The following is a 23,858-nucleotide window of genomic DNA, read 5'->3' as shown; positions in this document are numbered from 1 at the left end:
TACATACCGAGATCTCCCCGTCTCGTTCCTTGTCGGTGGGCGTTCCTAGTTGATTGACGTTCCTCGGACGGGCGCGTACGTGACGTCACGACTTTCCGAAAGAAGCCGAACGTCGCTGCGCATGCGCCGTATAGAGCCGACTCTATACGGCGCATGCGCAGCGACGTTCGGCTTCTTTCGGAAAGTCGTGACGTCACGTACGCGCCCGTCCGAGGAACGTCAATCAACTAGGAACGCCCACCGCCAAGGGACGAGACGGGGAGATCTCGGTATGTACGAAAAAAAAAAAAAAAAGCCAGCCTACCCGCAGTGTAACGGGTCTTACGAATCTATTGTTAGAAATTAGTTTTAGGGGGAACCACCGCTTTGAGTATAGGACCTTGAGACAGAAGGTCCTCCCGCATTGGCAACCGCCAGGATACATCCGCCACTAGGCGCACAAGATCGGCGTACCAAGGACGCCAAGGCCAATCTGGAGCGATTAGAATCATCGGGATCCCCTCAGCCTCCACTCTGCAGAGCAGCCGAGGAAGCAACTTCACTGGGGGAAAGGCATAAAGTAGCCGATACTGACCCCACAGGGCTACAACGCGACTGACGCGTCTGCACAGGGTTCTCTAGACCTGGCCACGAAGCCAGACACCTTGTGGTTGAGACGAGAGGCCAGGAGATCCATGCCCTGTGAGCCTCACCTCCTGCAAGGGAGTTGAAACACCTACGAGTGCAAAGACCAGTCGCCCTGGTCCAGCATCTGGCGACTCAGGTAGTCTGCCTGCCAGTTTTCCTGATGGTTGACATAAGCCACAGCCATGGTGTTGTTCGACTAAATCCCGACCGGGCGCAATTGCAACCTCCACGATCACAAGGAGAGGCATAGCCTGATCGCCCGGAGTTTTAGGACATTGAACGGCAGACGGGATTTCACTAGAGTCCATCGACCCTGGGCCGACTAGACCCCCGAGACGCCACCCCCAACCTGTGAGACTGGCGTCCGTCGTAATCACTGTCTACTGGAAGGGAAGAAACGACTTCCCGGACCGAAGAGCCAGGGATCCTAGCCACCAAGTCAGAGAGGCCCTGACTAGGTGGCTTACCTAAATCTGACGATCCAGAGACAAAAGAGATTTGTTCCATTTGGACAGTATCTCCTTCTGCAAAACACTAGTGTGGAACTGGGCATAAGGTACCACCTAGAAGGGGAGACAACCAATTGCGGGATGCCAACAGCTTCACCGCAGACTAAACAGTCTGCAATCACCCCAGGGGAAGAGCCAGGACCGACCTGAATGTTTAACACCCACCCAAATTCTGGCTATATACTCACACCTCTAATTCAGAGCCAGAGGCTGGTCTCAGAAGAATGCAAAAAAGAAGAGATCGCGCTAAATGAGTGACAAGTGAACAGAAAGTGACATAAAGTTCAATAAAACAAATGTCCCGCCACAAAGGCAAGTAATTGAATCTCCCAGGTGATGAAATCAATCCACAAGGAAAAGTGCTGGACAGAAAGAACCTCCACCAACGATAAAAAAGCCTCTTACCGAATCAAATTGATCTCTGGTTTAAGAGAGATCAAACTGCGCATAAGAGGCATGGATGGATATCCTAAAGGCAGCAATGAACAGCAAACAGCGGTGAAATCCTGGTCAGTAAACTTTACAGATGCATCTCTCGATGGGACATCCAAGGATATAAGGAAGCAGAAAAACTCCACATAGCGTAATAACGTCTGGATTTATTATCAAATCATTAAAATAACACTTACATGTCAATGTAGGTATAGCGAATAAAATATGAGCCGGCCCGCTCGATACACAGCCTGTATCAGGTAAAACAATACGCGGTGACGTCAGCACGTCGCCTCCCAACGTTTCGTCGCAAACGTTGGGAGGCGACGTGCTGACGTCACCGCGTATTGTTTTACCTGATACAGGCTGTGTATCGAGCGGGCCGGCTCATATTTTATTCGCTATACCTACATTGACATGTAAGTGTTATTTTAATGACTTGATAATAAATCCAGACGTTATTACGCTATGTGGAGTTTTTCTGCTTCCTTATATCCTTGGATGTCCCATCGAGAGATGCATCTGTAAAGTTTACTGACCAGGATTTCACCGCTGTTTGCTGTTGGACCATAAACCGATTCAAATAAAATCCCTGAAACCTCTCGTCCTGCGGGATGGGTAAAATTACCCCGCAGCTTAGCAAGTCCTGCTCTGCCCCTAGCAGGGCAGACCGACGAGCCGGAAGGAGAGGGAGACCTGAGGGAAAGAATCTGTTCAGTGGATAGGAAAGAAATTCTATCTTGTACCCCGAAGAGACCACCTCGCAGACCCACTGGTTGGAGAGCAGGGAGGTCCACCGAGCTGTGAACCTGCAAAGCCATCCCCCCCACCCATGAATCGGGCAGGGGGCCAGGCTTCATGCATTGGAGGGTTTGGGTGCCGGCTTACGCACCCAGGGACGTTTTTTTCCCCAGCTAGGCCCTTGTCGGCCTGGGAGGGTTAACGCGCGGGCCCTGACTGACGAAAATACCGCTTCTGACTGAGGAACGAAGGACCCGGCTTACGGCGCGGCTCCTTTCCCTTGGTGGACTGATGGAGGAGAGTGCTATTACCCCCAGTGACATCCTTGATAATGTCATCCAGCGAGGTACCAAAAAAACTCCCACCCTTGAAGGGTAAATCAGCCAGGGTTTATTTGGATGCTTGGTCCGCAGACCAGCATCTTAGCCAAATGAGGCGGCGCAAAACCACCGCCGAAACAGAGGCATTGGATATCAAGGATGATGCATCCAGTGTAGCATCACAGACATATACAAGGCCCTGGAACAACAAGTCGGCCAGTCTAACAAATTTGGGAGGGAATTGGTGCTCCGCCACAATCTGGTGCAAAACCTTGCCCATTCAGTGAGTGACAAACACCAAGGTTGCGATACAGACCCCAGCATGGCACACATGGAGCGAGTCAGCGCCTCGGACCTCCCATCAGTATGGCCCTTGAAGGCAGGGGTCCCTTCTATAGGGAGAGTGGTCACCTCTTTTTAACCGGGCACCACTACCTGAGGAGAAGCCCAGGGGATGGTGGGGGGAGGGGGCACATTTCAACCCGCACACCGCTCCAACAAAGTGTCCATGAACCGCAAGTGTAGGAGCCCCAGCTGCCACCTCTGGCGTGTTTTGAGGAGGAAGAACCAGACACTGACTCCATCCAGTAAATATCTCAGGGACCCATTCTAGACTTGAATAAAGCCCACCCTCCTTGCTGCCCTGACCGGGGGTTACCAAGGGGACTCACCAACCACAGGAGACTGTTCAGCACCACTGCCTGCCCTCAGAGCACAACGTGTGTGAGGAGAAACGCTGTGAGGTAAAGCTGTGAGCTAAAATCATGAGGAGATATGTGCTGCGAGCTGTATAAGCCTAGCACTAGAGGTCAAAACCTTCTCCAAAATGGCCAAAACAAAGCACTTTAAGTGTTAACACTTTTCTCAGTGCAGCTCCTCCCAGGGGGCGTGGCTCCCCGGGTATAACCCACACCCTTCTCTAGCAGCTTCCAGTTCGTAACGAGCAGTACAAAGGAGGGGAGGGTGCTGTGTCCGTCCATGAACTCAGAGAAATTGATTTTACGGTGAGTACAAAAATCCTATTTTCTCTTCCGTTCATGGACGGACACAGCAGCCTTTGACCTTAGGGACGTCCCCAAGCAGTGTCAAAAATTTGAGGGGTGGGAAAAACACAGCAACCAAGCTTACACCCCAAACAAAACCGGAATTACTCAACAGAGGAACTCCAACCTTAAACTGCCGCTTGTAACACCTTGCGGCCGAAAGAGGCATCAGAAGATGCACTCACATCCACCTTGTAAAACTTTGAAAAAGTTTGGACCGACGACCAGGTCGCTGCCTTACACACGTGGAACACAGAGGCTTGATGACGGAAAGCCCAAGAGGCACCGATCGCCCTGGTCGAATGCGCCGTAACCTGAAAGGGAGGCGCCCGCCCCTTTAGGGCATAGGCCTGAAGCACAACCGGTTTGATCCACCTAGAAATGGTGGCCGACGAGACCGCCAGACCTTTTCTGGGACCAGCCACCGACACGAACAGTGAGCCCGACTTCCGGAGCCGTAGCAGATAAGTACATACGTAAGGCCCGAAACCACATCCAGTCAATGTAAAGTGGCCTCCTTCTGGTTTTTCGGCTCAGGACATAAGGATGCAAGAACAATGTCCTCATAAATGTGGAAAGCCAAAACAACCTCCGGGAGAAAAGACGGCTGCGGCCGCAGCACCACCTTATCCTTATGGATGACCAAATAGGGAGCCTTTCAGGACAAGGCCGCCAGTTCAGACGGCCGTCTGATCGAGGCAATTGCTACCAGAAAAAAACACCTTTTGTGACAGAGTCAACAAAGGGATCTCTCGGATGTCCTCATAGGCAGTATCATAGGCAGTATCCTGAAGCACCAAAAGGACTAAAGCACCGAAAGGACTAAATTCAAGTCCCATGGGGGTAGTGGAGGGCGCACCGGAGGAGCCACATGTCGGACCCCCTGTACAGACATACGCACCAAGGAGTGCGCCGCCAAGGGTCGCTGAACGTAAACGGCCAGAGCCGGAAACTGACTCTTAACCGTACTCAAGGCGAGAGCCTGGTCCACTCCTTGCTGTAAAAAACAGCAGAATCCTAAACAACACGTATGAGGGTGCCACTTCATCTCCTCACACAGATGTAGGCCTTCCACGTACGATGGTAAAACCTACGTGAGGTAGACTTCCGTGCACGCAGCATGGTAGAGACCACAGAGCCTGACAGGCCTCGGTCCTACAGTACCTGGCTCTCAGGCATGCCGTTAAAGCCGGCGACTGTAAAGCAGGGTGGAAGATAGGACCCTGCGACAGAAGATCTATTCTCAGAGGTAGACGCCAGGGGGTGTCTGCCACCAGATCGCCAAAAAATCCAGAGTGCCTGACCTCTCGTGTCGTTAGGCAGAAAAAAAACTGGAAGCTGCTAGAGCAGGGTGTGGGTTATACCCGGGGAGCCACGCCCCCTGGGAGGAGCTGCACTGAGAAAAGTATTAACACTTAAACTGCTTTGTTTCTGCCTAAACTCTCCTAAAGGAAGCGGATATAACTCCAAGGTCAAAGGCTGCTGTGTCAGTCCATGAACGGAAGAGAAATGAGCCCCCCCACAGGTCCACCCCAGCAGCAATAGAACAGCAGAGGGAAATATGACAGAGAGCAGGGAAGGGAGGACAGGAGGACCCCCGAACCCCAGGAATGCTCAGCCGTACTGACCCGCCGAAGTGGGAAGGACTGTACTTACCCGTCCATGCGAGGACCCACTGACACATTCCTGACAGGCAGGGCTGTGGAGTCGGTAGATAAATGTTCCGACTCAGACTCCTCAGTTTTATGTACTTCCGACTCCGACTCCTCTGTATTAATATGCGAATGTATTTTATACATTCCTTGAGGGAAAAAAACGCAACCTACCACAGGACTACTGGCTGGAAAGCCAACAGTCTACTGTATTGCACAGTTTAAGCAAAAGACAAACACAATGAAAACAAAGTTTTATAAAAAAAAATGTATTAATCAATCAAGTGGCTGGATAGTAGCAGCAGGCATAAACATCAGGAACAGGATCTTTACCAGTTCAAAAATACAAACCACATTATTTGGTTGTTTTAGAACAAAAACAAAACTTATCTATAATGAACCAAAAACAAAATCTGTAAAACCTAGAAATGGTTTATATTAATCTTGTAATGTAGTTATTATAGGCTTAGCAAATGCAAATCAATTCAATGTAGAGTTCTAAGGAAGAGAATTGCCTCTGCCAGATCCTCTTTCATAGAGGCTCTTAAAGCGGTTCTCCACCCTAAAGTGGAGTCCCACTGATCAGAACCCTCCCCCCCTCCGGTGTCACATTTGACACCTTTCAGGGGGGAGGGGGTGCAGATACCTGTCTAAAGACAGGTATTTGCACCCACTTCCGGCCACACGCTACGGGCAAAAGACTGTTTTTTCTGACTTCCCGTCTGTCGCCCGTTGTGTGCTGGGAACACTCGGTTCCCAGCACACAGCGTGTGAGCCAATCGGCGGGCGCAGCGCGACTCGCGCATGCGCCGTAGGGAACCGGGCAGTGAAGCAGCAGCGCTTCACTTCCTGGTTCCCTCAGCGTGGATGGCGGGGGGAGCAGCAGAGAGACGAGCGATCGCTCGTCCTCTGCTGCGATCGGCGCTGGACTCCAGGACAGGTAAGTGTCCTTATATTAAAAGTCAGCAGCTGCAGTATTTGTAGCTGCTGGCTTTTAATATTTTTTTCCCATGGCACATCCGCTTTAAGTCAGACTTTATTATTTTTAGGGCTGAAAATAATCTTTCGACACTGACTTGGTGGGTGGCATTGCAGTAACTATTCTGGCCACATCACTAACGATCTCTGGATAAACAAGGATGGCTTCTTCAACAGTAAGTTTTGATGAGCGATCATACTTTTCAACTTCTTTTAGTGCTTTATAAAACTCCTGTTGGAATTTTTTTATTTGGACACTTACTGGTTCTCTAACATGCGTTCCCTGTAAAAGCAGAACACAACACTATGGAAAGTATAAGTATTGCAGCTCCTAATTGTGCGTTGCGTGCCATATAGTGAAGCACATGAAAAGCATGCTTCTTCACGGTCACTTAACGTGTTTTGCGGTTACGTGAGGCACTGCATGCATTGGTCTTTATTCTTACAGTAGAGAAGTCATTAATTATAACTTTTTGTGAATTGGGACATTTAAACTTGCTTTTTTTTTTTTTATTCCAATCTAAATTTAGTAGGAGTCGGAGTCGGAGTCGGTGCATTGTTTGCCCACTCCGACTCCAGGTACCCAAAATTTCCCCCGACTCCGCCTCCTCGACTCCGACTCGGACTCCGACTCCACAGCCCTGCTGACAGGCATACACTGCGTAGGAGTAGCTGTCGGCCCGGTCCACTGTGAGTGAGACAACACCACAGCCCAGTCATATGTGGACCCTGGAGCCAAAGCTCACCGGCCACCCCAGGAGCCATGGGGTATGTTGTGGCAGACCCAGCCTCTTTGCAAAGGTGTGCTCATGCTCGCTGGCCGGACTCAGCCGACAGTTGATAGAAGATTCAAGAATAAAACCAAAAATTGTCCTTAGAGTGCTGGGCCCAAAGGGAGCCATACGTCCTTCTCCTTTGCTAGGCAGAAAGAAACCGAGGCTGCATGCTGCAGGGAGGAGGGTTATGTCCGGAAGGGACCGCCCCCTGGGCGGGGCTGTTCAACTCTGTTAAAGTAACATGTATTTTATTATCTAACATGTTTCTGCCTAGTCCTGTCCTGTGAACTGGAACATAACCCACTTGCCAAGATTTATGGAGCTGTGTTCGTCCATGGACGATAAGAGAAATATGGGTTTATGAGATCTGTAAATTATTGCATTCTGTTTCTATGTAGATTTTTACACAGAATTCCAAGTTTTTTCGAAATTGGGGGTTGTGTGAACATATCTGTAATATCATAAAATGTTCTACATATGTTATAGTAGCACAATGCTCGTTAGACTCCAGAGATTTGCTGTTATTTGGACATAAGAAATATCAACATTGTGTTTTTAGGTTTGCTTGAGAATGACATTTTAGCAAAAGAAAGGCTTCTCGGTAGCAGCAGAAAAGGCACTTACCTGGCTCTTCCGAGAGAAGCACCCACTGGCTCAAATTCACCTTTATGAACAGGCTCAAGTGGTTTGAAAGGAAGACGACTAGAAACACATGGGAGTCGAGAGTCAAAGCTCTCTCCTGGGGTTGTAGTCCTGAGGAAGCCTCTCCCTGAAAAAAAAAAAATGCAGCTCACAATAAATCTAACAGAAAAATTGAACCTTTTAACCACTTAAAGTGGTTGCAAACCCTTACAGCCCACTTTTACCTACAGGTAAGCCTAGATTAAGGCTTGCCTGTTGGTGCTAGAAATATCGCCTAAACCTACACGGCGATCGTGCTGTTTCTAAAGGAGAACGTGCCTTGACTGGGGGCTCCCATGCGCGTAAGTGACGTCATCGTGGCTCCGGCAAATCACAGCGCCGGACCTGCGATACTCGGAAGTAATTGCTATGCATACTAGCTCAGGGCTCGACAAATCCCGGTCGTCAGGTCGCCATTGCGACTAGAAATAGCGTCCTGGCGATTTGGCTTGGAAGGTGGGCAAAAAAAAATATATATTTTGTTCCATAGGACCGGCGCTCCGCGGACTAGGCTGAAGCCTCGCCTAAAGCAGCCTTTTCCCCAGGATCGCGGCGGACTAGGCCCCCACCTCCCCCGCCGCTCGATCGCGGGGGGCCGTGATGTCCGGTAATTGAGGCCGTGGCTTTGCGGCCTTGTGAAGTCCCCAGCTCTTCCTTGTGTGAGCTGGCGCCATCTGGTGGTGGCCGTTGGTATTACAAGTTAAGCATTACTAAGTTACACAGCAATTCTAATGTCATTTTTCACTATTTTCACTGCCATCTTCTTCCCTCTAATTAGAACCCCCAAACATTATATATATTTTTTATCCTAACACCCTAGAGAATAAAATGGCGATCGTTGCAATACTTTGTCACGCTGTATTTGCGCAGCGGTCTTACAAGCGCACTTTTTTGGGAAAAAATTACACTATTTTTATATTTCAATGTAGTTTTTATTAAAGAAAAACAAGTTCCAATGTTGACAGACACATTGGCTGAACTAAGCAACATAGCAATACAAAAATATAGAAAATATGGCCATAACACACATCCTCCAGTTATCACAACAGCAACACATGAAGTATACAAAAGGCCTCAAATATAAGCATCTGTATTGCATACATTTTTTTTAGAGAAAAGTAGCAACAGGAGAGGAAAAAAAAAGGGGGGGGGGAAGAAAAGAGTAAAAGAAGAAGAGAAAAAAAAGGGGGGGGGGTCATCCCGGAGTTCACTAGGGAATCAAAATATAGTCGATCCATGGATCCCATATTTTGTTAAATTTCTTAGTATTATTACAAAGCATATGGGAGAGTTTAATCATTAATCATAATCCAGCTGAGTTTACTTTTAACTTGGTCAAGAGGAATTGCCGACTGCTTCCAGTGCCTAGCAATCGTGATTCTCGCCGCCAGCAACATATAGTTAATTTTACAGATTTCTTGGGCGTATCAGGTAGTTTGTGAAAGAGAGCGGCTTCAGGAGATCTGCGGATGTTTACCCCCATCACTGAATTAATAAGATTGAATATCCTGATCCAAAATCTAATTACAGTGGGGCATTGCCACCAAATGTGGTGCATCGTTCCCAGCTGTCCACAACGCCGAAAGCAGGTTGGCGAAGCGGAAGGATGCATTTTAGCTACCCTAGTTGGCACCAGGTACCAACACAGGAGCGTCTTATAATTGGCTTCTATAAGGGTAGTTAGTATTGATGGAGATTTTGGATAGCTGATAAGCAATATCTTGCCACTCGATCAAATCAAAGGTAAGGTTCAAATCCCTTTCCCAGTGATCCATATAGGCAAGTTTTGAATCAATTTCAGTAATAGAAGTATATAACGCAGATATCCGACCTCTCTGCAAGCCTCTACCCTGACAGGACAATTCAAATGTCGTAACCGTAAAGGGTCTCAACATTAAATTAACTTTAGATCTGACAAATGATGCGATTTGGTTGTACCAAAATAATTCGCTAGGGGGCATAAGAAATTTATCTTTAAAGTGTTGTATAGGATACATTTGATCTCCATTAAGGAAATCACCAATTCTCAAAAGCCCCTTATTAAGCCACCACTGAAACAGCTGTGGAGTCAAACCAGGCGGAAACTCAGGGTTGCCAAAAATGGGAGCCAATGGCGTGTGAGGGGATGATAAAGAACTGCGGTGGCGCGTCCTATCCCATATTGCTAAGGAATGTGACAGAGGATGGCATAAAATAGGCAGGAAGCCACATTAAGGATCCAATGGAAAACGGCCGGCAGGAAAGTGCTTCAATGGAAACCCAAAGGGGGACCGAACCTCTAGCTGTAGTGTAGGCTAACTGGGCAATTTGGGCAGCCTGAAAATATGCTTGTAAATTAGGAAGACCGAGCCCCCTCATAGATTTAGGTGTATAAAGCATTCGTTTTTGAATCCGAGGCCTCCTGTTACCCTACACGAAGCGCAGGACCTCGGCTTGCAGGCGTTGCATGTCTCCCCTCGAGACTGCCACCGGTAGGTTTCTAAAATAATAAAAGGAGCCTAGGTAGAAACGTCATTTTTATGGAATTGATCCTGCCAAACCACGAAAGCGAATAATCTGCCCAGCAGCGAAGGTCCTCCTTTAGTCTTCTAAATAATGGGGGGTAATTGGCCCCATAGATAGTATCAATGGATGAAGTCAGCTGGACCCCTAAATCAGGGCTCGGCAAATCCCGGGCGCCAGGTCGCCATGGCGACTAGAAATAGGGTCCTGGCGACTTGGCTTGGAAGGGGGGCATCTTGTGAGCTGGCCCATCAAGACTCACTCTCATTTCATCAGTCCATAAAACCTTAGAAAAATCAGTCTTGAGATATTTCTTGGCCCAGTCTTGATGTTTCAGCTTGTGTGTCTTGTTCAGTGGTGGTCGTCTTTCAGCCTTTCTTACCTTGGCCATGTCTCTGAGTATTGCACACCTTGTGCTTTTGGACACTCCAGTGATGTTGCAGCTCTGAAATATGGCCAAACTGGTGGCAAGTGGCATCTTGGCAGCTGCACGCTTGACTTTTCTCAGTTCATGGGCAGTTATTTTGCGCCTTGGTTTTTCCACGCGCTTCTTGCGACCCTGTTGACTATTTTGAATGAAACGTTTGATTGTTCGATGATCACGCTTCAGAAGCTTTGCAATTTTAAGAGTGCTGCATCCCTCTGCAAGATATCACACTATTTTTGACTTTTCTGAGCCTGTCAAGTCCTTCTTTTGACCCATTTTGCCAAAGGAAAGGAAGTTGACTAATAATTATGCACACCTGATATAGGGTGTTGATGTCATTAGACCACACACCTTCTCATTACAGAGATGCACATCACCCAATATGCTTAATTGGTAGTAGGCTTTCGAGCCTATACAGCTTGGAGTAAGACAACATGCATAAAGAGGATGATGTGGTCAAAATACTAATTTGCCTAATAATTCTGCACTCCCTGTATAAAGTCTTCAGTAGGGAAAGGAATACAGGGCTAGGGTCTCTAGAGTAACAAAAAGATAATTCCAATTTAAACTGTCAAAGGCCTTAAGATCTAGTGAAAGGAGCAGAAGTTCCCGAGTAAGCGGAGCATCCCAGTTGGAACGCCCTGCTGATATCAGTGTTATGGATCGACGAATTTGGTCCAGAGTCGAACGGCCCGCTATAAATCCAGATTGGTCCTTATGAATGTACTGTGCCAAGAAGGTATTAAGGCGAGAGGCTAAAAGTTTTGTAAGAATCTTCAAATCACAATTTATCAGTGAGATTGGGTGATAATTACGAACATCAGTGGGGTCCCTATCGGGTTTAGGAATAACACGGATATAGGCTTTGTTTTCATCCAAAGGGACAACACCTCCATCCCGCAGGGAATTAAAATATAGAGCCATATGTGGAGCCATCTGTTCAGAAAATGTATTATAATAAAGATTAGGAAGCCCATCAGGGCCAGGAGACTTCTGGAGCGACAGCAATTTAATAGTATTACAAATCTCCTCACTTGTAAAAAGTTGGTCCATAAGATCTCTATGATCATCTGCGATGGGCAAGAGGGGAAGATTCCCCAAGAATTCGCTGATGGACGGAGGGTCAGCATCCCGAGGATTACCATATAAATCGGCATAAAAATTATGAAACTCCTGAAGGACCTTTTGGGGATCCTGAGAGAGATGACCTCACGCTAATCTAATTTTAGGGAGCGCCAAGTGACAGTGTCTAGGGGTAAGCTTATGTGCCAATAGGGAGCCAGGGCGATCCCGCCAAGTGAAAAATTTGTGGTTCATCCAGCGCAATTGTTTCTCGGCCCTAGTAGTGAGACAAATATTAAGTTCCAAACGAGATTGCTCCAGTTTAGTAAATAGAGTAGGAGATGGAGAACGCTTATGTTGTGCAGTCAAAGCTTCAAATTCTTTAGTTTTGGCAGAAATCAATTCAGTGCGAGCTTTTCTAAGTCTGGAGGATAATTGGATAAAGGCCCCTCTAACAGAAGCCTTACGCGCGGCCCAATTAATTGCAGGGGACGTGTCATCTGAGACATATTCCTTTAAATGGGTCGAAATCACAAGACAGTGAGATTCGTCCCCAAGGAGAGATTCATTCAATCGCCAATGTGGGGTGGCAGTCCTACCGATAAGGTCAGAAATCTGAACCTCAACCGGATCATGATCCGACCAAGAGGTAGAAAATATCTTGGCAGATTTCAATTTAGGCAGCAGTCCCGAGAGGAGAAATATGTGATCTATGCCAGAGTAACGCCCATGTGCTCTCGAATAATGAGAGTAGTCTCTAGAGGTAGGGTTAGCCTCCCTCCAAGCGTCCACAAAATCATAATGGTAGAACAGTTGTGCAAATTTGTGACTCTGTTTGGGAGGGGGTCGTAGCCCAGCGGAGTGTGATTTATCTTTAATAAGATCTAAAGCTAAGTTAGAGTCACCCGCTAGAATTACCACCCCTCAAATTTTGAAAAAGTGTGGACCGACGACCAGGTCGCTGCCTTACACACCTGTCGTACAGAGGCTTGATGGCGGAAAGTCCAAGAGGCACCGATCGCCCTGGTCCAAAACGCTGTGACCCGAAAGGGAGGCGCCTGCCCCTTCAGGGCATAGGCCTGAAGCACAACCTGTGGGATTCACCTAGAAATGGTGGCCGACGAGACTGCCAGACCCTTTCAAGGACCAGACACCGACACGAACAGTGAGTCTGACTTCCGTAACGGAGCCGTCGCCGTCAAGTCGAAGTGCCCGAACCACATCCAGGGAATGTAAAGTGGCCTCCTTCGGGTTCTTCGGCTGAGGACACAAGGATGGAAGAACAATGTCCTCATTAATGTGAAAGGCCGAAACAGCCTTTGGGAGAAAAGAAGGCTGCGGACGCAGCACCACCTTATCCTTATGGATGACCAAGTAGGAAGCCTTGCAGGACAAGGCCGCCAGTTCAGACACCCGTCTGATCGAGGTAATCGCCACCAGAAAAACCACCTTCTGTGACAGAGTCAACAAGGGGATCTTCCGAATGTCCTCAAAGGGAGCTCGTTGAAGCACCAAAAGGACTAAATTCAAATCCCACAGAGGCAGTGGAGGGCGCACCGGAGGGGCCACATGCCGGACCCCCTGCACAAACGTGCGTATCAAGGAGTGCGCTGCCAAGGGACGATGAAAGTAAACAGCCAGAGGAGAAATCTGACTCTTGACCGTACTCAAGGCGAGAGCCTGTTCCACTCCCCGCTGTAGAAACCGCAGAATCCGGGACACCACGTATGTACGGGGGTGCCACTTCATCTCCTCACACATAGAGATGTAGGCCTTCCGCGTACGATGGTAAATCCTCCGTGAAGTAGACTTCCGTGATCGCAGCATGGTAGAAATCACCGAGCCCAATAGGCCCCGGTCCTTCAACACCTGGCTTTCAACAGCCACGCCGTTAAAGCCAGCGACTGTAAAGCAGGGTGGAAGATCAGACCCTGCGACAGAAGATCTTCTCTCAGGGGTAGACGCCAGGGGACGTCTGCCACCAGACGCACCAGGTCCGCGTACCAGGAGCGGCGCGGCCAATCTGGAGCGATTAGGATTAGGATTGGATTGTTGGAATCCCTTTGGCTTCCACCCTGCGCAGCAGGCGAGGAAGAAGCTTTAGAGGAGGGAAGGCATAAATTAGACCCCAAGGTGCCACCAACGCGTCTGACGCATCCGCCCACGGGTCTCTTGACCTGGCCACGAACCGTGGCACCTTCCGGTTGAGACGGGACGCTAGAAGGTCCACGTCTGTAGTGCCCCATTTTTGGCACAGACTCTGAAACACCTCCGAGTGGAGAGACCACTCTCCTTGGTCCAGAGTTGTGCGACTTAGGAAGTCGGCTTGCCAATTCTGTACTCCCGGAATGTACACGGCTGATAGAGCCGGAACGGACATTTCGGCCCACAGAAGGATGTGCGTGACCTCCGTCGCTGCAGCTGAGCTCCTTGTGCCTCCCTGATGATTGACGTACGCCACGGCCGTGGCGTTGTCGGACTGGATCCTGACCGTTCGGCCCTTAAGATCCAGGGACCACCTGGCAAGGCACAGCTTGATTGCTCGGAGCTCCAGAATATTGATCGGTAGGCGGGACTCCTCCTGAGTCCAACGCCCCTGGGTTGACTGGGTGCCCCAAACGCTCCCCTAACCGGAGAGGCTGGCATTCGTCGTGACCATGGTCCAGCGACACGGTAGAAAAGACTACCCGGTCCGAAGCACCGGAGACGTCGGCCACCACACCAGGGAAGACTTGACCAGATGGCTCAACTGAATCTGGTAATCCAGAGAAGACAGGAGCTTGTCCCAACGAGACAGAACTTCCTACTGTAGCTCCCTGTTGTGGAATTGGGCATACAGGACCGCCTCGAAAGAAGCCACCATCAGACCCAGAACTCTCATGCAGAAACGAAGAGACGACCACTGCTTCACTGCACATTGCAGCGTCTTCAGTTTCTCCGTCGGGAGGAACATTTTTGCCTCCGCGGAGTCCAGAACTAGTCCCAAGTATTCCAGTCGCTGAGACGGAACACTGACTCCTGGATATTCAGAAGCCAGCCGAACTCTTGGAGAGTCTGAGTCTCTTTAATTCTGAGCCTGAGGAAGCTCGCAGGAGAAGGTCGTCCAGATATGCCACGATAGCGATCCCTCGCTGTCTCAGCAGGGCTAGTATCGGGGCGAGCACCTTGGTGAAAACCTGCGGTGCCGAGGCCAAGCCGAACGGGAGGGCCACAAATTAAAAGTGGTCCTCCCCGATCGCAAATCGCAGAAATCTCTGGTGCTTCGTGCATATGGGAACATGTAGGTACGCTTTCATGATATCCAAGGACGCCAGAAAGTCCCCTTGGAGTGCCGCTATTACCGAGCAAATCGACTCCATCCTGAACTTTTGTACCTTGACAAAAAAAAATTGGAGGGCCTTGAGGTCCAGGATTGGGCGGACCCCGTCCTTCTTGGGGACCACGAACAGATTGGAGTAAAACCCCTGGAGTAAAACCCCTGAAACCGTTTTTGTGAGGGAACTGGCACAATCACTCCCCTGCCCAGCAGATCCTGGACAGCCCCCACCAGAGCCTGCCGGCGATCTGGAGAAAGCTGGAGGTTGGAAGGAAAGAATCTGTTTGGCGGACAAGAGAGAAACTCTATCTTGTACCTCAAGGCAACTACTTCGCAAACCCAACGGTCGGAAAGAAGAGACCTCCACCGAGTCGGGAATTTGCGAAGCCGGCCCCCCACCCGAGACCCAGGCGGGGGCAGACCTTAATGCGGAAGCAGGCTTGTCCACAGGCTTGTTGGGCTTGCAGTACCAAGTGCGCTTCTGCCCCGCAGCGGGGGCCTTAGCACTTTGCGGACCTTTTCCCGCCGCGCTGGGCGCATGAAAAAAAAGGGCCCTTGCTTACGGCGAGGCTCCTTGCCCTTCCCAGAATGTGGGAGCAACGTGCTCTTACTACCTGTGGCATCCTTAATGATGTCATCCAGGGATGTTCCAAAAAGCCGATCACCCTTAAAGGGCAAATCCACCAAGACCTTTTTTAAGACTGGTCCGCAGACCAGCATTTTAGCCACACAAGGCGGCACAATACCACTGCATAGGTGGAAGCCCTGGAAAGCAAGGGGAGCGTATCCAGGACCGACTCACAGACGAACTTCAGACCCTGAACCAATTGTTCAGCCAGGTCCTTAAAGGTCTCGGAAACATCCTGTTCCTCCAGTAGAAGCTTTGCCCTTTCGATCAGAGTCTGTGACACCAGAGTCCCGGCCAGAACCGGCCTCACAGCCGAACCCACTACAGTGAAGAGGGAGCGGGCCACAGCCTCCACTCGATCAGCAGGGTCCTTAAATGCAGGAGCCCCTTCCACAGGCAATGTGGTGGCCTTGCTCAATCTGGACACGGGAGGGTCCACAGACGGAGGAGAGACCCACTTTTTAAAAAAGTCCTCCTCAAAGGGATAACGGGTTGCAAAGTTTTTTGGAACAGCAAAAACCTTTTGCGGCGTATCCCATTCCTTGTATAACAATTTGTCCAAATAAGGAACACAAGGAAACACTTGTGCGTGGCAGTTTGCGGAACCCAAAAGGGACTGGCACATCAGGCGCCTCCGCCACATCCTCAAGTTTCTGAGTATCACGCACCGCAGAAATAAGAGCTCCAACAAATTCCTTATCAGGGACTGACCCTGAAGCAGAGCCATCAGCACTGTCCGCGTGGGTTAAGCCCGAAACATTTGACATTACAGAACCAGAGGCAGAAGCAATAGCAGGGCCTGATTCCGTGTCAGAAACATCCCCAGAAGCAGGCTCAGGGAGGGGGCACTTTTTACCCCCCCATCTGGCCAGCAGCCGCTTCAAACCTGGCGTGAAACACCTCTAGGACAGCCGACATCGCCTCAACAGATGGGGCAAGGGCACCAAGGGTTAACTCAGGCATTGCTGGAGCAGAAGTACCCGGTTCAGGAAACAAAATGCCCCACCGCTGTGTCACCCTGAACTGCAAGGCAGAACCACCCACCGGTCACCTCCTGGCTGCTACAACAGAGGTAGAGGCCCCCAGGGAACTCACCACCCCCACACGGTGTAGCGTGAGCTGAGACAGATCTGAGCTGTGCACTGTAGCTGGCTGCGCCCATCACCTCAGGGAGATTTGCGGTCTTTTTGCAGCGCTAAAACGACCGCACAAGGCCAACAGAAATCCAAGATGGCCGCCGTATGAGGAAAAAAAACATAGGACTACGGGAAAATGGCCGCTAAGCCATATAAACCGTGACCACGGCAAAATGGCAGCTGTTGCGCAGTTTAAAACACCCACAGTGACACATCATATGGGAACATGTAGGTACGCAGCACACAGCGCAGCCAACACAGCCTGTATGTAAAACACACACAGCCCCCGCTATACACACTGGACCTGTGGTAATAAAGAACCCCAGAAGGCCCCCCCCCTCACAGCCACTACCCAAAAGGGGAAGGAGGGAGAGGAAATAAGGGAGAGAGGAAAGCAGGGTGAACCCTCAGTCGACCTCCCAGGGGAAAATTCCAGCCATACCACCTTACCTGACTGAGCAAGGGGCCATACTTACCCGTCCTGCGACCACCGGCTGGAGGTATCCCAGACAGAACCAACGTGCACTAACGGCATGGCTGTTGGCCAGACACACTGTGACAAAGCCATAGAGACCGGTCATATATGTGTGCCCTGGAACAAGAAGTTCCCCGGCCGCCCCTGGAGCAATGGGGCCTGTCGTGGACGACCCAAAGCTGAGCTGAAGGCCGGCACACGCTCGATGGCCGAACATGGGGGGACTACAAGAGTCAAGACCCAGCCTGTCAGTGGAGGGTGTCAGTGGGGTAGTAGACGGTGTCAGTGGGGTAGTAGTCAGTGTCAGTCGACAGTGTCAGTGGGGTAGTAGTCAGTGGACGATGTCAATGGGGTAGTGTCAGTGGGGTAGTGGTCGGTGTCAGTGGTCTTGGGGCTCTGGACCGTGTCAGTGACCGTGACAGCATGGTATGCAATACATACATGGTGGTCATGCCTCCGTCCTTTGGGATTCTGGTCAAGGGTCTTCAGTCTATGTACCAGAAATATATCACTGTGTGTAACGCATCTATATAAAATATGAGTTTCACTTTCTGAAAATTAATTACTGATTTTGATGCACCTGTATATCTTCTCCAGTTGACGTGAGTGAATAATTGTAATTTAGAACAATTAAAAAGAGTTTACTATATTGACACCCTTCCTGCTCTGTTTCACATTCCTTTGCAAATGGTTCCAGAAAACTAGAATCTCATTAAATACAAATGTAGATATCTATAAATAAAAAAAAAACCTTACCCATTAAGGGATCCCCTCTGCCAGGGACCACAACTGGCTGTGTTTGTAGGCCTAATCCACGAAATAGGGAAGGCAGCACATTCTGTGGGCCCTAAAAAAAAATAAAAAAAAAAATTATAAAAAATAAATAAAAGGCATTGTCACTACAGCAAAAATGAAATAAGTATTTACGCAAACAGTAAGGTTATAAACATAACACTATTATCCTCAGTGACCGGTCTGACACTTAAAAGGGGTTGTAAAGGCAGAAGTTTTTTTTAATCTTAATGCATTCTATGCATGGAGATAAAAAACCTTTTCTGTGTAGCAGCCACCTCACGCCCAATTACCTACCTGAGCCCCTTCTCTCTTCAGCGATCTTCACGATCCCCTCTGCCATTCAGGACACTACTCCTGATTGGCTGACTGACTGACAGCTGTGGGAGCCAATGGCGCCACTGCTCTTTCTCAGACAATCGGCGGGAGAGGGGCGGGGCCAAATCGGGGCTCCATGTCTGAATGCATACATGGAGCTCTGACTCGTCTTGGGTGCCCCCTGTAGCAAGCTGCTGGCTGAGGGGCACTCGATGGATGGGAGGGGCTAGGAGCAGCGAAGAGGTTAAATACATGTTACATTAACAGAGTTGAACAGCCCAGCCCAGGGGGCGGTCCCTCCAGACATAACCCTCCTCACTGCAGTATGCAGCCTCAGTTGGTAACAAGCAGTACAAACCTAAAAAGGAGGGGTGGGAGCGGTGTCCGTCCATGGACGTCAGAGAAAAGTATTTTACGGTGAGTACAAAAAATCCTATTTTCTCTTATCGTCCATGGACGGACACAGCGCCTCAAGTCTTGACAAGTGGGACATCCCCAAGCAGTGTCAGAACGAGGGGTGGGAAATATATATGAATATGAAGTTGGAAAAACCCAGGAAGCATCAGGTGCCCTGGTCAAAAGTGCCGCGACCCGAAAAGGGGGGCCCGCCCCCTAAGAGCATAGGCCTGTATGACGGTCTGTCAGATCCACCGAGACAGGGTGGTCGACGAGACCGCCAGGCCCTTTGCGGACCAGACACCGACACAAAAGAGGGCCAGATCTCCAAAAACTGAGCCGTAGCAGGTAGTTACACCCGCAAAGCGCGTACCACACCTGAAGTATGAAAAGCAACCTCCGTATGATGCGCCGGCCGAGGGCAAAAAGGATGGACGAAACAATGCCCCTACTCAAGCGAAAGTCCGAGACCACCTTCGGAAGAAGGGAAGGTCGCGGGCGCACCACCACCTAATCCTTATGGAGGATCAAGCATGGCGGCTTGCAAGACAAGCCCGCCAGCTCAGAGACCCCTCTAACGGAAGAAAAGGGCCACCTTCCGAGATAGTGTTAAGAGAAAATCTCTCTGATGTTTCCAAAAGAAAGGCTCCTAAAGAACCGAGAGCACCAGAGTCAAAACTCAGTGAGGAAGAGATGGGCCAAGAGGGGAAAGAATATGACAAACCCCCTGCACAAAGAGGTACCCACCAGGGAACAGGCCCCAAAGGGCCACTGAAAGAACACAGCCAAGGCTGAACTCTGCCCCCAAACGGTGCTTAAAAGTAAATTTGAGATCCACTCCAAGCTGTAAAAAAACAGCAGGACCCTGGACATCGAATACGTCCGTGGACGTCACTTCATCTCTCAAGAGATGTAGGCCTGCCAGGTGTGACTGTAGATTCTCCAGGAAGAAGACTACCGTGCCCTCAGCATGGTTGAGATGACCAAGTCAGACAGACCCCGGTCTCTTAAAGTCTGGCTACCAATAACCATGTTGAGCAAGTCAGTGACTGTACAACAGAAGGAAGTATGGGACCTCGAGACAGAAGAACCTCTCACCCTGGCGACGGCCAGGGGACCTCCACTATGAAGCGCCCGAAATCGGCGTACCTAGGATGCCAATGTCAATCTGGAGTGATTAGGAACATCGGGATCCCCTCAGCCTCCACTCTATGGAGCAGCCGAGGAAGCAACACAAATGGAGGAACTGTGTAAGGCCGCCGATACAGACCCCCACAAAGTCACCAGCACAACTTACGCGTCAGTACCAGAGCACTAGACCTGGTCACTAATTTCGACACCTTTGCGGTGGAGACGAGCGGCCAGGAGATCCACGAGTGAAAAAAACCAAGGCAAGCCCGGGCCACGCAACGACACAGATCTTCCTGGGCTTGAACCCAGAGGCAACTGCATGCAGGGCAGGCAGTCTACCGCTGAGCTATAATCTCGCCTGCCCTGTGAAACTCACTTCCTGCAAGGGAGCCGACATACCCCCAGGCACAGAAAAACAGTCACCCTGGTCCAGCATCAGGTGACTCCAGTAGTCCGCCTGCTGGCATACCCATGGTAGACCGAAGCCACGGTCGTGGCGTTGTCGGCTAGAACCTTGCAACCTCCTCGAACATGAGGAGAATCAAAGCCTGATCACCCAAATAGTGGGACAATGACCGGTAGACAGGGTCCACAGCACCCAGGCAGCCTCCCACCTAGGTACTAACCAGGCCCGACCCTGGGTAGCAACCGAGATCAGAAGAGAGCAGGCACATTCAGGGAGTTGTGGCCGTAGGTCCATGCAAGTCCAGCGACTCTGGGCCGACTGGACCCCCCCAGGGGTCCCCACAACCCGTGAGCACCATCGTAAACACCGACCACTGGAAGGAAAAAACAACTTCCCGGGCCGAAGAGCCGGAAGTCTCCATCACCAACTCAGAAGACTCCGACTAGGTGGCGCACCTGAATCTGGCGATTACAGAGATAAGAAATTTCTTACCACCTGGACAGTATTTCCCCCTGGAAAGCCCAAGTGTGGAACTGGGCATACAGTACTGCCTCGAAAGAGGCTACCCACAGGCCCCGGACCTGCATGTACCCGGAGAGAAGACCGATAGTGTGATGCCAATACCCTCACTGCAGACTGAAGAGTCTGCAATTTCTCCAGGGGAAGAAGGACCTTCGCTCCCTTTGAGTCGGAATCAGGACCGGCTCCAAAATGTTTAGCACCCACCCGAAACTTCGGAGGGCCTGAATGGCTATAAACACATCCACTAGGTCGGAGACAGAAGCTGCCCTCAGAAGAAGATCGTTCAAGAAGCCCACGAGGCAAAACCTCACTGTCCCAACAAAGTTAGGATAATTGCGAGCTCCTAGGTGAAAACCCTCAGTGCTGACGCCAGATCAAAAGGGAGGGCCACAGACTGACAGAAGCCCTCACGGAGCACAGAAAATTCTGTGACATATGCAAAACGGGACATGCATGTATGCGTCCCTGCGGGACTTGCAAGTCCCACACTGCTCAGGCAGACCAACAAGCCGGGCGAGGAATAAACGAGAAAAGAACTCTGTTGTATGGATAGGCGTAAACCCTATCTAGGACTCTGAAGAGACCACCTCGCAGACCTACCAGTCAGAGAGCAGGGAGATTCACTGAATTGTGAACCTGTAAGCCGCCCCCCACCTAGAGCAGGGAGGGGAGACACAGCAGAGAACCTACACAGAGCGGTCTGATTTGTGTGATCCAAAAAAGACCAAACCCTCGGCGGAAACACAGCTGCACTATACAGCTTAAGAGAGTCCCTTACAGCAGTGAGAAGCGCACCCATAAATGCCTTATCCTGCACTGACCCAGGCACCTGGTCCGTGGCTCCATAGCAGAAAAAAAAAAAGTACCCTCCTGAGGGTGGGACTTTAAAGGTGACACACAATAAAGTGTCATATAGACCATAGAAAAATTTTTAAAAAACACATACGTCATATATCCTTTTATACAATAATACGGAGCATTCCCCAGGGGATAACGGAGGGAGGGGGCACTCTTTTAATCCCCGCCCGTCCGCATTCCGCCCCCAGCCTGGCCCAAAAGTGTCCAGGGCTAACAAACAAGTCTCTGTGGAGATCCCAGGTGCTAACATCTGCTGCTGTTGCATGTTGGGGAAGGACCAGATACTGACTCCAAATATAAAAAGACGGGAGGGACTGTACTTACCCGTCCGAGCGAGGACTCGCTGACGCATTCCAGACAGACCTACAACCGCAATGAAGGTAGCCGTCGGCCCGGTCCACTGTGAGTGAGGCAACAGCCCAGTCATATGTGGACCTCGGAGCAAAGCTCACGGCCACCTCAGGAGTCATGAGGTATGGCGTGGCAGACCAAGCCTCTTTGCATAGGTGTGTCCACGCTTGCTGGTTGGACTGAGTAGACTACAAGGATCTTTAATATCCAGCCTGTCACTCAGCCGACAGTTGAAAGAAGATTCTTCAAGAAAAAGTGGAAAAAAAATAAAAATTTCTCCTCAGGGCGCTGGGTCCAAAGGGAGCCATACGTCCTCATTTGCTAGGCAGAAGGAAACTGAGGCTGCATGCTGCAGTGAGGACGGTTATGTCTGGAGGGACCGCCCCCTTGGCGGGGCTGTTCAACTCTGTTAATGTAACATGTATTTAACTATTTAACATGTTTCTGCCTAGTCCTCTCCTGTAAACAGGGAACATAACCACTTGTCAAGACTTAAGGAGCGGTGTCCGTCCATGGACGATAAGAGAAATAGCATTTTTGTTCTCACCGTAAAATCCATTTCTCTGAGTTCATGGACAGACACAGCAGCAATTGACCTTAGGGTATTATCCTTCCTTTTAGGAGATTGACTAGGCAGAAAACAGCACGTTAAGTGTTAAAACACCTCACAGCACAGTACCTCCCAGGGGACGGGTCCCCCGGGTACATCCCTCTCTCTGCCTCATGCAGCCCCAGTTCGTAAACAAGCAGTAGAAACAAAGGAGGGAAGAGTGCTGTGTCCGTCCATGAACTCAGAGAAATTCCATGGACGGACACAGCAGTAATTGACCTTAGGGACGTCCCCAAGCAGTGTCAAAAATCAAGGGGTGGGCAAACACAGCAAACGAAACTTCAACCCAAACAAACCAGAGCGCCTCAACGGAGGAACATCAACCTTAAACAGCCGCCTGTAAAACCTTGCGGCCAAAGGAGTCATCCGAAGATGCACTCACATCCACCTTGTAAAACTTTGAGAAGGTGTGGACCAACGACCAGGTCGCTGCCTTACACACCTGTAAAACAGATGCTTGATGGCGGAAAGCCCAAGAGGCACCAATCGCCCTGGTCGAATGCACCGTAACCTAAAAGGGGGCGCCCGCCCTTTTAGGGCATAGGCCCGAAGCACGACCTGTCGGATCCACCTAGAAATGGATGTCGACGAGACCGCCAGACCCTTCTCAGGACCAGTCACCGACACGAACAGTGAAATCGACCTCCGAAACGGAGCCGTAGCAGACAAGTACACCCGTAGGGCTCGAACCACGTCCAAGGAATGCAACGTGGCTTCCTTTGGCCGAGGACATAAGGACGGAAGAACAATGTCCTTATTAAAGCGGGGGTTCTCCCTAAAACATTTGTCTTTTTCTAGCATCTCATTCAGCATAGCAGCGTGAGCTACAGTATGCCTTTATATTTTTTTTGGCGCCGTACTCACTCTGTAATCGCGTAGTAAAGTTTCAGGGGAATGGGCGTTCCTATTCAGAGGGCTCGTGATTGACGGCCGGCTATGGCACGTCACGCTTCACGGAAATAGCCGAAATAGGTGTTTGCTCTTCACGGCGCCTGCGCAGTCAGCTCCGATGTCTGTGCGCAGGCGCCGTATAGCTCCGGGAAGAACCGAGACCTACTCCAGCTATTTTTGTGAAGCGCCATAGCCGGCCGTCAATCACGAGCCCTCTGAATAGGAACGCCCATTCCCCGCGGGGAGTCTGAAATTTTACTACTCGATTAAACAGTGAG

At 50.1% G+C, this 23,858-nt stretch overlaps 1 protein-coding gene across 1 annotated transcript in view; it reads right to left on the bottom strand.

The window, feature by feature from the left end:
- Positions 1 to 23,858, bottom strand: part of PIWIL2 (piwi like RNA-mediated gene silencing 2) — a 426,915-nt gene that overhangs the window by 359,086 nt on the left and 43,971 nt on the right. The window contains 2 exon segments of the mRNA XM_040346159.1: positions 7,703 to 7,847; positions 18,062 to 18,152. Coding sequence (XP_040202093.1) covers positions 7,703 to 7,847; positions 18,062 to 18,152 — 236 coding nt within the window.

This window comes from Rana temporaria, chromosome 3 (genome assembly GCF_905171775.1).
Source record: "Rana temporaria chromosome 3, aRanTem1.1, whole genome shotgun sequence".
In the NCBI taxonomy this organism is placed as follows: Eukaryota; Metazoa; Chordata; class Amphibia; order Anura; family Ranidae; genus Rana; species Rana temporaria.
The sequence above is the reverse complement of the archived record's forward strand: the minus strand, read 5'-3'. Positions and strand labels throughout refer to the sequence as shown.